The sequence below is a fragment of the Ochotona curzoniae genome, unplaced genomic scaffold (genome assembly GCF_017591425.1).
Source record: "Ochotona curzoniae isolate NIBS_2020 unplaced genomic scaffold, NIBS_Ocur_1.0 scaffold_1037, whole genome shotgun sequence".
In the NCBI taxonomy this organism is placed as follows: domain Eukaryota; kingdom Metazoa; phylum Chordata; class Mammalia; order Lagomorpha; family Ochotonidae; genus Ochotona; species Ochotona curzoniae.
Genome location: NW_024467083.1, coordinates 32,794,306 through 32,806,236, shown reverse-complemented (window position 1 = coordinate 32,806,236; position 11,931 = coordinate 32,794,306). Strand labels below are relative to the sequence as shown.

The window sequence follows — 11,931 nt, the reverse complement described above, 5'->3', positions numbered from 1 at the left end:
CAACAAGACCAGCTTTGGAAACTGCTTGCTTTAAGAGAATCTTGAATTCCTAAAGTGACAAGACTGTGGGCTAGACCCCATGTGGAAGACTGCAAGAGTGTAGACAAGGGAGGCCGTGGGCAGGCAGGGTGTGTGTGTTGGGAGGGTGGAGGTGCTGGGCAGTGGGGTTGGGAAGTGTCCTAGGGTCCCTTAGGAATAGTGTGATGACCAACAACCTGTTTGCACCTGTTGTGAGGACCACTGAGGAAGCTGCCTGCTCTCTACCTGGTCGAAATGGGTGAGCACCAGGCAGGCGATAACACTGACAAGCTGGGAAAGCAGAGGACACAAAAGAACCAAGGCCTCTGGTTCGGGCAGTGGTTCAGGAGAGGCCCCAGGCATGCCTCACGCTTTCCTCCCAGCAAGCACTTCCACCAGTGCTCAGCAAGGGCCTGGGCATAGGCTCCAGGCCCAGACCTCCAGCGGCTGTCACTGTACCTCACAGCCTCATTTCTGTGAAATGGGGTGTCCTTCCCTGTACCACCGCTGCAGGAAGGAAGGCTGCACCCAAAGGACCTGGCACCAAGAGAAAGCTTCACTCAGCAGAGCTTAACAGGGCTCTTGTGGGACCCATTCAGGCCAAAACCCCATCCATGGAACACACCCTATTCCCTAAGACACATGCTTGTGCATCTCTGCATAGCATGCCATCTCAGGGTGCTGCCTGGGTGCCCAAGTCACACGCTCCACTGCCAGGAAGATGCCCTGCTCTCACCCAGTGCCAGCCATCATTAAAGCAGGGTGCCTGTGCCTGCCTTTCTGACAGACAGTATCTCCAGCATGTCCCATGGAGATGGTCCCAGCTTGCTGCCTCACTGCCCTCCAGCCCACCGTGCTCCACTTGGTGTTCCAGCCCATCTCTACCTTCCCTTTCAAATCTGGAGCCTCCCACAGGCCTGCCCAGCCTGGAGCTGGAATTCTCAGTTCTCTACAGACTCAGTTCTCTCCCTGCTGGGAGCTCACCTAACAACCTCCAAGAGAGCCCAGAAGTGGAAAGCTTGGGTGTCCCTGCTGACACTAAACTCCTGGCCCATTCTGGGTGGTCTCTTCCCCCTCCTGGTGGGACGATCCCCAAGAGGCAGTGCACCACCTCCTACACCAGGCCTCTCCTTGCTGCAGCCTCTGACAGGTGGGGCGCACACCGAGACACAGGGAGGGCGGGGAGCACACCTGCTGGCTTCAGGGCCCACTGCGCTCTTCCATGGCACAGAACAAGTTGGAGGGGTGTCCCTGAGCACATGGCTTCATCCCAAGGATGACACTGCTGGGGTGCTGCAGAGCCACACCTGATCCCTCCCTGGCCTTGCCTCTGCTCCTACGGGCCCGCTGCTGTTCCTCTCCAGGGGCACCCCCTTCCCTGCTCCCTCCTCCAGGCCCAAGACGTGGTTTACTTAAGGGAAGGGAGAGGAGGTGGCAGGGAAGCTGGCCTGACAAGTGACCCTATGCCCACCTAGCTCTGTATCAGAAAAATCCACTCTGTGCCAAGTCCAGCCCTTCATCCCCACAACAGCTTCATGGGCATTCCCATTTTACAGGAATGGAGGCTGAGGCCAAGCAAGGCAAATGGATTCACTCCAGGTTGGGGAAGGAGAGAAGTGCTGACACCCAGACTCCCAGTTCCTCCTCCAGAGCACTAAGCCTCAGCCCACCTACCATCAGAGCCACCTCTGCCTCTGCCCTGCGTTCCAGCTGCCCGCTCCGGGGCACAGCAGGGGCAGAGGCAGAGGTGTCACAGGGTCAGGCCAGGCCCTTTGGGAGTATTTTGCAGACCATTCTCCGTGTGACCTGCCATCTGCCTGCTCAGCCAGCGCTAAGCAAAGCTGGAACCACAAACCAGGGCTGGTCACGGGGTGCAGCAGGGACAGGGAGCCGTGGCCCGCCATCCTCTGAGTCAGGCCAGGTGGCTTCCAGCTGGCCACTGTGGGAACATGGTCCAGTTCAGTCTCCCTGGTCACCACAAGGCGGAAGGCTGAAGCTTTCAGAGTCGTCACTGACAGCAAGGAACACCTTCCCCAAGTTCCTCCTGCCTGCTCTGGCTCAGTGGGAATGACAGCCGGAGCCTTCCCGACGGAGAGGACTGCCAGAGCCCGAAGGATGAATCAGACATGGCAGGGTAGCAGGGTACAGCGGCGCTGATGGGCTGAACTGGCTGGTCACCCTGCTGGGCTCCAGCTGCTGGAAGCTGGCATCCTCCGCTAACTTCCTTCAGGCATGCTCAGAAGGTAGGGGAGAAACAGAAGCCCAGAGGGACAGGCCTCAGCAAGCCCCCGCTTGGAGCTCTGCCCGAGTCTGCTGCTTCCGATCACCTGTGGCAATCCCTCCCTGCAAAAGGCTTTTCCAAAGCCTGTAACCTTGCATTTTTCGAGGGGTCGACTCTGTGAGGCTCCCCGGTATCCAGTTGTGCACACCTGAGCCTAATGAAAACAGCTAGAGCAGGAAGTCTAGGACAGAGACTTCTCCAGCACAGAGCTGGGTGCCTCCCCCAGGATTCTGACCTCAGGGTCATGCTAAGTCCTTGGGGCAAGAACCCACCCCCTGCCCCCAACTGCCACTGCCCGCTTAAGTGGGGCAGAATCAGGCCCTCCCTTCTAAGTCATGACTCTGTCAGCCAGGCCAGTGCAGGATCTGACCTCTTGTCCCTTGTCTCTCTTCCTCCCACCCTCCTCCTCTCCTTCTTTCAAGCCTCACCACCGACACTCTTGCCTAGATGAGAGGAAGAGGAAGATATAGTTGGCGCCACTCTCCCGCCGGTGTGCAGCTGGAGCAGTGAGGAGGGGAGGGTCTTCCGGGCAAGTCAGAGGATGGACCTGTGGTGGGGATGGCGCCCCTTCCTGGTCGCACCCTGCGAAGGGCCAAGGGTGAGGAGAGCGAGGCCATGGGCAGGCTCACTTGGCACTGGGCGCCGCAGGGCCCGGGTGGAGGAAGGTGGCGGCGGTGTAGTTCTGGAAGAGTGGCTGCAGGAACATGCCGATGGTGCCAAAGACACAGACGAAGACAAAGATCCAGAGGAAGAGGCGGTCGATCACCATGGCGACGTACTTCCAGTCCTCACTCACCTGCAGGAAGCAGACCGGGAGTCCAGGTGTCAGCCAAGGGGTGCAGGCCAAGAGTAGAAGGGGTAGAGTGAGGCCATCACACATACAACCTCTGCAGTTTCTGCTGTCTCACACACACACACACACCTTACAACTTCTGCTGCAACACATACACAAACACAATGCTTCTGCTGTCTCACACAAACACACTACAGCCTCTGTCACACACATACACAGCATCTGCTATTACACACAAACCATAACCTGTCACTGGCGTGCACACACGTGTACACACACACACACAGAGCCTTCTCCCACAGTGAGCTCAGATCAGCCATTGGGAAGTACAGCTCTGAGCACACCTGCCTGAGAGCCTCCTGCGGCCCAGTGCCTTATGATCCTGTCCCAGTCCTGGCCACTTCTCCTACCCCAAAACTCAGACCCCATAACCCAACGTCCTCTCCTCACTGTGCCTCTGGATTCCCTTGGAATCCTGATTTCCCTTTCTCTACCCAGTGAGCTCCTATCAAAGGGCACCACCTCTGTGGCCTCCTACCCGTCCACGGCCAGCCAAAGTGTCCTGACCACTCAGTACATCTGCTCCCACTGAGCTCCTAAACCGCAGGAGGACTCCCCGCTGTCTAACTCATCATCACCATGCCAACCTGCGGGACCCAGGAAACACTGGTGCTGAGCCGTGAGCAGGTGGCTGCCCCTGCAAGATTGCACAGGAGCCCCACCCAGCAGCACCAGTGTTATTGAGGATGAGGACTAACGCCATGGGTACAGGTTTGTATCCCAGCAGCTCCACTTCCCATCCAACTCCCTGCCTGTGGCCTGGGAAAGCAGGAGAGGACAGCCCAAAGCCTTGGGACCCTGCACCCACATGGGAGACCTCGAAGAAACTCCTGGCTCCTGGCTTCAGATCGGCTGAGCTCCAGCCATTGTGGCCACTTGGGTAGTGAATCAGCAGACAGAAGATATTCCTCTCTGTCTCTCCTCCTCTCTGTATATCTGACTTTCCAATATAATTAATTAGTTAATTAATTAAAAAGAAGGGCCAGCCCCACGGAGGCCTTGATGCACAGCCCAGCCCAAGGAGCTAGAGGTGGGCAATGATGGGCCTTCACTTTATCACCAGCAGTGTGATCACTCAGTGTGCAAATGTGCCTGCTACATGGAGCCAGGCGAGCCAGAGCTTCCTGCAGCAGGAAGTCTACCACGGGACATCGGCACAAGATTAAGAAAGATAGAGAAATCAGTTGCCACATGGGAAGCAGAGGGAAGACAGGGAGATACACAGGAGCAGGTGTAATTCAGATCCGTGGCCTGGCAAAGTGACAATGAAGGCAAGTCCGGGTGAGTAACAGGGAGCTGGCGGTGCCCAGAGGCAATGAGAGAAACGCTCAGACAAGCCCCAAGCTGGGGGCTGCTCCCGTTTGTGCAACCACAGACAACGGATCCAGATAGAGGAAGGAATCCTGACCACTAAATGCGATCAGAGATTCTGGGCTATGGAGGGTGTGAGGCAGCAACACCCTGAAGGACATCTGGGGGACAACTGGGAACATGTGAATGTGGACTTTGCATTAGAGAAAGGAACTCAGGCCCAGCTTCCGGCATTGGGTACTGAATCTGGGTCATGCAAGAGACTGACCCTATTCTTAGGACAGGCATCCAGCAGAGCTTGGATAAAGGGCCACAGGGTCTGTGACTTACTCTCAAATAGTAGAACAGAAGTAAATCAAAGTCATGATTTTTTTTTTAAAGAAGAGAAAAAAACAAAACCAAACAAACAAAAATTCTTGCAAGCTAAAGGAAACTATAGGTGCCAAGATCCTGGAGCAGGAGGAGCTTGGCTTGCTTGAGTTAGTCAAGCAGATAAGCCAGTGACCTAAGCCCTGAGCGAGAGGCTCAAGCTGCAGGGGGAGACGGTTATATGGATGCAGGGACACTGCAGCTGAATCAGGGAGAGCAGCAGGCTTTGCCCTGGTCTAGGCAAGAGCTGAGACCTATCCTGAAGGAAATGCTCACACTGTTGGATGGTGGGGAGACAAGAGATTAGAGTCGGGGGTCACTCAGATGTTTGGCCTGAATCCCTAGGTGACAGGTGATACCAATGACCCAAAAGTGGGGGACAAGTGTTTTGGTGGCAAGGCTGTGGGCCAAGCACTCAGTTCAGGCCACGTGGGGTTTGAGATGCCCATTAGAGCAGCCATGTAGGTCACTGTCTGCCCAGCACACAGCACCGGAAACACAGAGCCTGCAGTCGGAGATGCAGTGGCAGGTGCAGCCAGCCGGGTCCCTGCAGCCCTCAGCACGGCTCTCACTGGGCCTCAGCCATCCCCGAGGCCAGAGACCCATCTCCACCAGCTGTGGCTCCCCTCCTCCCCTCTCAGGGCTGTGAGATGCTCCCTGCTCAAGCGTCAGCTCCAGCTGGCTCCCTCAGTCCCGGGGAACATATGTATGAAGCTTCCCTAACCTGCACAAACCGCAGTACACCCCGAATGAAATGGCAGCCCCATTCCATCACTGTGGCAACAGCTAAGCCTGACTTGGAGCCAGCCAGGTACCCCTGACCAGACCCCAGCAGCCCGGGAGCCACAGCCTGAAATGCAGGATGTTACCCTACTCACTATGCCTCCTCTGAAAGCTGGCTCAGTCCCAACGGAATCCCTTCTGGGGGAGCCACTACAGAAGACGCCAAACACTGGGTGTGGAAGGTGGATGAGAACCATGGCAGCTACCACCCCCGCATCTCCATAACCTGCAGGACCCTGGAGTGCAGAAAAGTTATCACTGAGCCCTCCCGCCCTCAGCTCTCCCCTTAGTGGGGGCACCCTAGGGACTGCTTATGTCCCAGAGCTGCAAATCTGGGAGCAGGACTTTCAGAGTCACGGCCAGAGGCCAGCTGCAAACGGAGCAGGGCCACCTGTCCTGAAGGTGGCTGGGGCTCGTCCCAGAACATGGATCCTCCAGAGGCCTGCGGGCCATCTCACACCAACGCGAAGGGAGGCAGCGCTCCGGCCAGGCTCGCATTTCCCCCACCCGCCACGCTGAGTGCTCACCACAGGGGCTTGGCTGACCCTCACAGCGCCGGCCCGCCCGCCCTCTACACTCACACTCTGGTCATCGTCCTCGCTGCGCATGTGGTCCGCGATGAAGCGCACGCCGTCCACCGCCTCCCGGAGGCCGCAGCCACACGGCGTCTCGGCGCTGCCCGCGCCAGCACCCGCCGCAGCCGGCGTCGCCTCGGCCCCGAAGGCCCCGGCCACGCCCTGCACCGAGGCGCGATTGACGAAGCAGGCGCACGAGTCGGCGGCCCCCGATGTCGGCTCGCGGGAGAAGAGGGCGCCGGCCTCGCGCTCGCGCTGACGCCGCCTCAGGCGCAGGCGCTGGCGGGCGCAGCGGTGACGCGGCTGTTGCATGAAAAGCAGCGTGGGCAGCTTCTCGAGGAAGATGACCTTGACCCAGGGCGCCATGGTGTGCGTGGTGGGCGAGCGGTGGTGCACGTTGAGCACGCACACGCTGGTGACGATGGAGAAGGTGACGAGCACCATGGTGAACATGAGGTACTTTCCGACGAGCGGCACGTCCAGCGAGGTGGGCGGCACGATCTTGGAGATGAGCAGCAGGAAGACGGTGAGGGCCAGCAGTACAGAGATGCACAGTGTCATCTTCTCGCCGCAGTCGGACGGCAGGTAGAAGACCAGGATGGCCAGAGAGGTGATGAGCACGCAGGGAATGATGAGGTTGATGGTGTAAAAGAGCGGCTTGCGGCGGATGATGAAGTCATACGTGATATCCACGTAGGTGGAGTCTTCCGGGTTCTCGTTGCGCCGGCCGGGCAGGGCCACAATGTCCCACTCGCCACTGGGCGTGAAGTCATCCAAGTTGGCCACGTCACTCTTGAGCACCAGGTCGATCTCTGTGCGGTCGTAGGTCCAGGAGCGGAACTTCATGGTGCAGTTCTGCTGGTCGAACGGGAAGTGCTTCACTTCAATTTTGCAGGCGCTCTTGTAGATGGCGGGCGGCAGCCAGAAGATGCTGCCATCGTAGGAGACCACGGCGTTGGAATAGAAGGACACCTCGTACATACCGTCGGCACTGCCAAGGGATGGACACTCTCATCAGATCTCCTCCACCCACCCATCTTGCCGCTGAGGGGGCAGGCAGGACCCAGGTTTGAGAGCAATCATCAGGCTAGGGGGACATGGACGGGTTAATGGTAAGGCGTTCCAAAGAGGGGTCCCCTGGGAGGTGAGAGTGCATGGAGGGAGGTGAGAGGGACGTGAGGGTTATGGAGAAGTCAGGGAAGTCCCCAAGCCGCTGAGGTGATCCCATCAGCCAGGAAGAGGTGATTCTGCAGCTTAGAGGTGAGAAGTGGTATTGCAGAAGGGATTGAATCCCAGGGAACAACTGGAACCTTAGGCTCATTGCACCCAGGCTGCCCAGTAAGGCCTATTCTGGAGCCAGCCTGGGCATCAAAAGCCCTCAGTCCCCGTTTGCATTCCAATCACAGCCAGGAACCTGCAAGTTCTAAATGGCTGGGAGAGGAAGGCTCATGATGCAGTACCCCAGGTCATCCACTCTCACCTCCCTGGGCCGTCCACACTGCACCCCCCCCCCCCAGGCCGTCCACACTGCACCTCCCTGGGCCGTCCACACTACACCTCCCTGGGCCATCCACACTGCACCTCCCTGGGCTGTCCACACTCCAGCCCCCCCCCCCAGGCCGTCCACACTGCACCTCCCTGGGCTGTCCACACTCCACACAGCACCACCCCCCCCCCCAGGCCATTCACACTGCACCTCCCTGGTCCTTCCACACTCCACCTCCTCAGGCTGGGCTGTCTGGGGAATGATCACCAGTGATGGCCACAGCATGGGCTGCTTTGTCTCAATTCTCCCATAGCACCTTCCTTCCCTGAGCATCCCCACGGCCTCCCCTAACCTTCCTGTCACTCCAGGGTCACCTACTTGTTGTACAGGACCACATCTGGGAGCCAGATATGTTTGGAAGGGAGCCGGACTTTCTTCATGTTGTCGAATTCCTCAGGCTTCCAGGTGAGGCGATAATCCTCCCACTCCTGGGACAGGGAGAGAGGGGGCAGCACATCCTCTGCCCTTGAAGGAGCTCAAGGTCAAAGAAATGGTCAAGAGGGCACTTGTTTGGCTCAAGGAAGCTCTTAGGAGTCAGCCTCGGGGCCAGCACTTAGTCCAAGAGTTAAGACGTTCCTGTCCCAATCAGAGTGCCTGAGTTCGATTCTGTTTTCTTTTTTTTTTTTTTTTTTTTAAATTGGAAAGTCAGATATGCAGAGAGGAGGAGAGACAGAGAGGAAGATCTTTTGTCTGCTGATTCACTCCCCAAGTGGCCACAATGGTCGGGGCTGAGTCAATCCAAATCCAGGAGCCAGGAACTTCTTCCAGGTCTCCCACACGGGAGCAAGGTCCCAAGGCTTTGTGCCATCCTCAACTGCTTTCCCCAGGCCACAAGCCAGGAGCTGGAAGGGAAGTGGAGCAGCTGGAATATGAACCAGCGCCCATATGGGATCCTGGTGTGTGCAAGGCTATTGTACTGGGTCCCTGGGTTCAATTCTAGCCCTGATTCCAGCTTCCGTCAGCTGCATGCCTGGGAGGCAGCAGGTGAAGGCTGAAGGATCTGGGCTCCAATCACATCAGAGACCTGGATTGAGTTTCTGGCTCCCAACTTCAGACCTGGCCCCAGCCCAGCCATTGAGGACATCTGGGGAGTGAAAAGGCAGACACGAGTGTTCTCTCGCTCTCTGCCTCTCAGAGTAAAGAAAACTTGGGGTGGGGAGAAGTCCAATAAACATATTGCATGATCTCAGTTAACTTGCATAGCTAACCCAAGGGATTAGAATCTCCATTTTGCAAATGAGAAAAATAAATCTTGGCGAGTCGAATCTGTTTCAAGTCATGAAAGCAAGATTCAAATCCAATAATTTAGAATGATGAAGTCTATATCTGTCTGCCTGTTTAGTGGAGAAGAAAGGAAAAATGAGAGAGAAAGAAAGAGAAGGAACTCTCACCTGGGTCAGCCAGACATTGGTGGTCATGATCTGCTCCCGCTCGTGCTGCAGGGAAGTGGAAGGTGCTGGGGAGGCCCTCCAGACGGGGGCCCCCTTCCCGCCTCCCCATACTCCCGCCTCCCACACCAGAGGGACAAGCACAGGCCTTCTCATGTTCTGCCTGGGTGGATCTCCATGGCCTGGGCAGAGTTGGGACACACACACACTCACCACACTGATGAGCTGGGCCAGAGATACCATGAGCTGCACTGTCACAAGTTCAGAGCCATTGGTGGCTGGGCGAATAAGCTTGTTGTAGCGGGAGGGATCCAGGAGATGTTCCACCAGCCGCTCCTCGGCATCCGTACCCCGCACCCCTGGGCCAGAGGGGAGGGGCAGGGAGTCAGGCAGGAGGTAAACAAGCAGGGCCTAGCAGGATCCTTCCCCATCCCTGGCAAAGGGGACAATCCTTTAGGCTGTGGCTTTCCTAGTAGGCATCGCTAAGGTTACCGAAAAAGCTTAGGGAACCCCCTTGGAGACCCTACAGAGACGCCTCCAGGCCCTGCGAGAGCTAACACAGACCTGCTAGGGTGGGGATGCGGTGCTGCTCCCCAAAGGCTTTGGGTTTCTCTTTCCAGGGCTGTCCCCACCCCCCCCCCACACACACACACACAGCGAACACCTGCCATTGAAGAGAGGTTTGGGAAGGTGCAGAAACAGAAATGGCTTTCTGTATGCCACCCCACAGCCCTCTGCTTAGTCAGTGCGCATCTAGGCACGCAAGCGACATCCCATGTCTGTGATCATGATACCTTCTCCCTCCCTAAAAAGTCTGGGGTTGGAGTCCCACAGCTGTGGCTCAGGGTGTATCCTGAGTGGTAGGTCCCACACAGTCAGAAGCCTGCCCCTGTGCACCTGCTCTCCTGCACACTCTAACTCCTTCTGCAGCTGTGCACACACATACACACACCCTTCAGAGAGCCCTCCCTAGTCCTTCCAGGCTCCTGTCCTGCTCACCAAGAGGACTGAGAATGTAGTCTCTCTTTCCTGCCCTTGCATCAGGAGCCTGATGGGGGGTATGGGGAACTGGGAAATAAGGGAAGAGTTCTTGAGATAAAAAGCCATAAGCACCCCAGCACTCTGAGATTTGGTCTTCCTTCCCCTCTCTGGGTAGCTGGAGGCCCTCTCCTTTCCCCCGGGCACTCACACCCTCCCCAACCACCGCTACGCAGGTTCCCTCCTCTTTCTAGCTTTCAATGCCTCCTTCACGAATGTCCTCCAGGTGGTCTCACTGGTCTCTCCTCCAGTCTCAGCAAACTCCCCCACCGGCGGAAAGAAAGGAGCGCGGCAAGCCCGGTGCGGTAGATCAGAGTCAGGGAACCTTACCTGGGCACAGCCCGAGGAGGCCGAAGGTAAGCAGCAGCGCCACGGGGCCGGAGCGCCGGGCCATGCCGCGGGCATCGCTCGCCGGCCCTGCCTACGCCGGCTGGGGCGCACCGCGGGCGGGAGGGCCGCGGGCAGGGCGCTGTCCGTGGTGCTGAAGCCGCCTGGCCCGCTGCAGCGGGGACCGGGGCTGAGCTCAGGGCTGGCGGGGCTCAGCGAGCCGGCTGCCCGGAGGGATGGAGGGATCGGGCGTCCTGGCCGGAGCCGGCGGAGGCTCTTCTGGCCGCTCTTGCAGGGAATGAGACTGGGGCGGCAGAGCGGGGTGGAGTCTCCGCCCCGGAGGCGGAAGCGCCGACTGCCTGGGAGAAAGGGGGTCCCGAGCTAGTCCGACCTGGCTAGGTCAAAGCGCGAGGCAGGAAAAGGACCGTCCTCTGGCGGCTGGAAAGGGGGCGGGCCCCGGCGGGCAGACAAGTAGGTCAGGGCCTTCCCTCTTGGCACCAGCTGGGAGAGATTTCTGGTGTTCCCGCCCTCCTATTTTATCTTAGCCAATAATCCTGCACTCCGAAAGGTTGAAGATGCCACAGAGGAAAATACAGCTTAGACTCTTAGAGACAGAAGCAGGGGGCTGTGGGTTTACTATTTTAATCAGCTTTGGGGGTTTTAGCATAGAATCCTCGCACCTGCTCCCTTCTTGTTCCTTCATAGAGTCCTCCAGAAGCCTCTCTGCCTGCTTCCCTATAGGGTTTAGGATGGGTAGGTCTGGGCTTCTGCTGGAGGGCCTTGGGGAGGAGGGAAGATAAACAGCCTCTCTTATCCATTAACCTTTCTCACGCCTCTTGTCTTCTGCTCCAGTCAATGGCAGGGAGATGCGGGGCACAGCCCCGCCTCAACAGCGAAGCCCACACCAGGAGAGTGAGGACGGGGGAAGGAAAGAGGTGGCGCAGTTCAATAGCATCTTTGTTCGTGAGAGCCCTCCACTGGGGCTGAGGACCTGGTAGAAGCTCCTCTTCTTGCTGAAGTGGTTTTACTGCCCCTTTCAAACCAGAAGGTTCCAGATGGGAGCAGACTGATCCAACAGCAAGGCTCTCTCTTGCCTTGTCTCTGCCCGTTTCTCCAACATCATCAGGGCTGCTCCACACACACACACACACACACACACACACACACACACACTTCAGTGATTTTGGCTCTCCTGTCAACCATTTTGTGTGAGAAGTCAAATAGGATAGTAGGCAGCTAGGGTTATTCTGGTCTCCAAGTTATTATTGTTTTTAAATATAAAATTATCTTTTCTCCCCCATTTCTCAGTTTCCCTAGAGCACCTTTTCCCCCAGGACGATCCTCTTGCCTCAAAAGTGGCCCACCTATTCTCATGTCCGGGCCATTGTCAAGTGCCTGAGTGATCAGTTTCTCATCAGAAAGGAAATGAGGAAACTCGGGTT

General features: G+C 57.5%; 1 protein-coding gene across 1 annotated transcript; it reads right to left on the bottom strand.

Moving 5' to 3' along the window:
- Positions 1–2,894: 2,894 nt before the first annotated feature.
- On the bottom strand, positions 2,895–10,717 carry CHRNB2 (cholinergic receptor nicotinic beta 2 subunit). The gene is made up of 6 exons (XM_040998811.1): positions 10,493–10,717; positions 9,338–9,483; positions 9,128–9,172; positions 8,055–8,164; positions 6,197–7,181; positions 2,895–3,095 (listed from the first exon to the last, which is right to left on the bottom strand). The coding sequence occupies exons 1-6, from the start codon at positions 10,554–10,556 to the stop codon at positions 2,925–2,927; spliced, it is 1,521 nt and encodes a 506-aa protein (XP_040854745.1). The 5' UTR covers positions 10,557–10,717; the 3' UTR covers positions 2,895–2,924.
- Between the last annotated feature and the right edge of the window lie 1,214 nt (positions 10,718–11,931).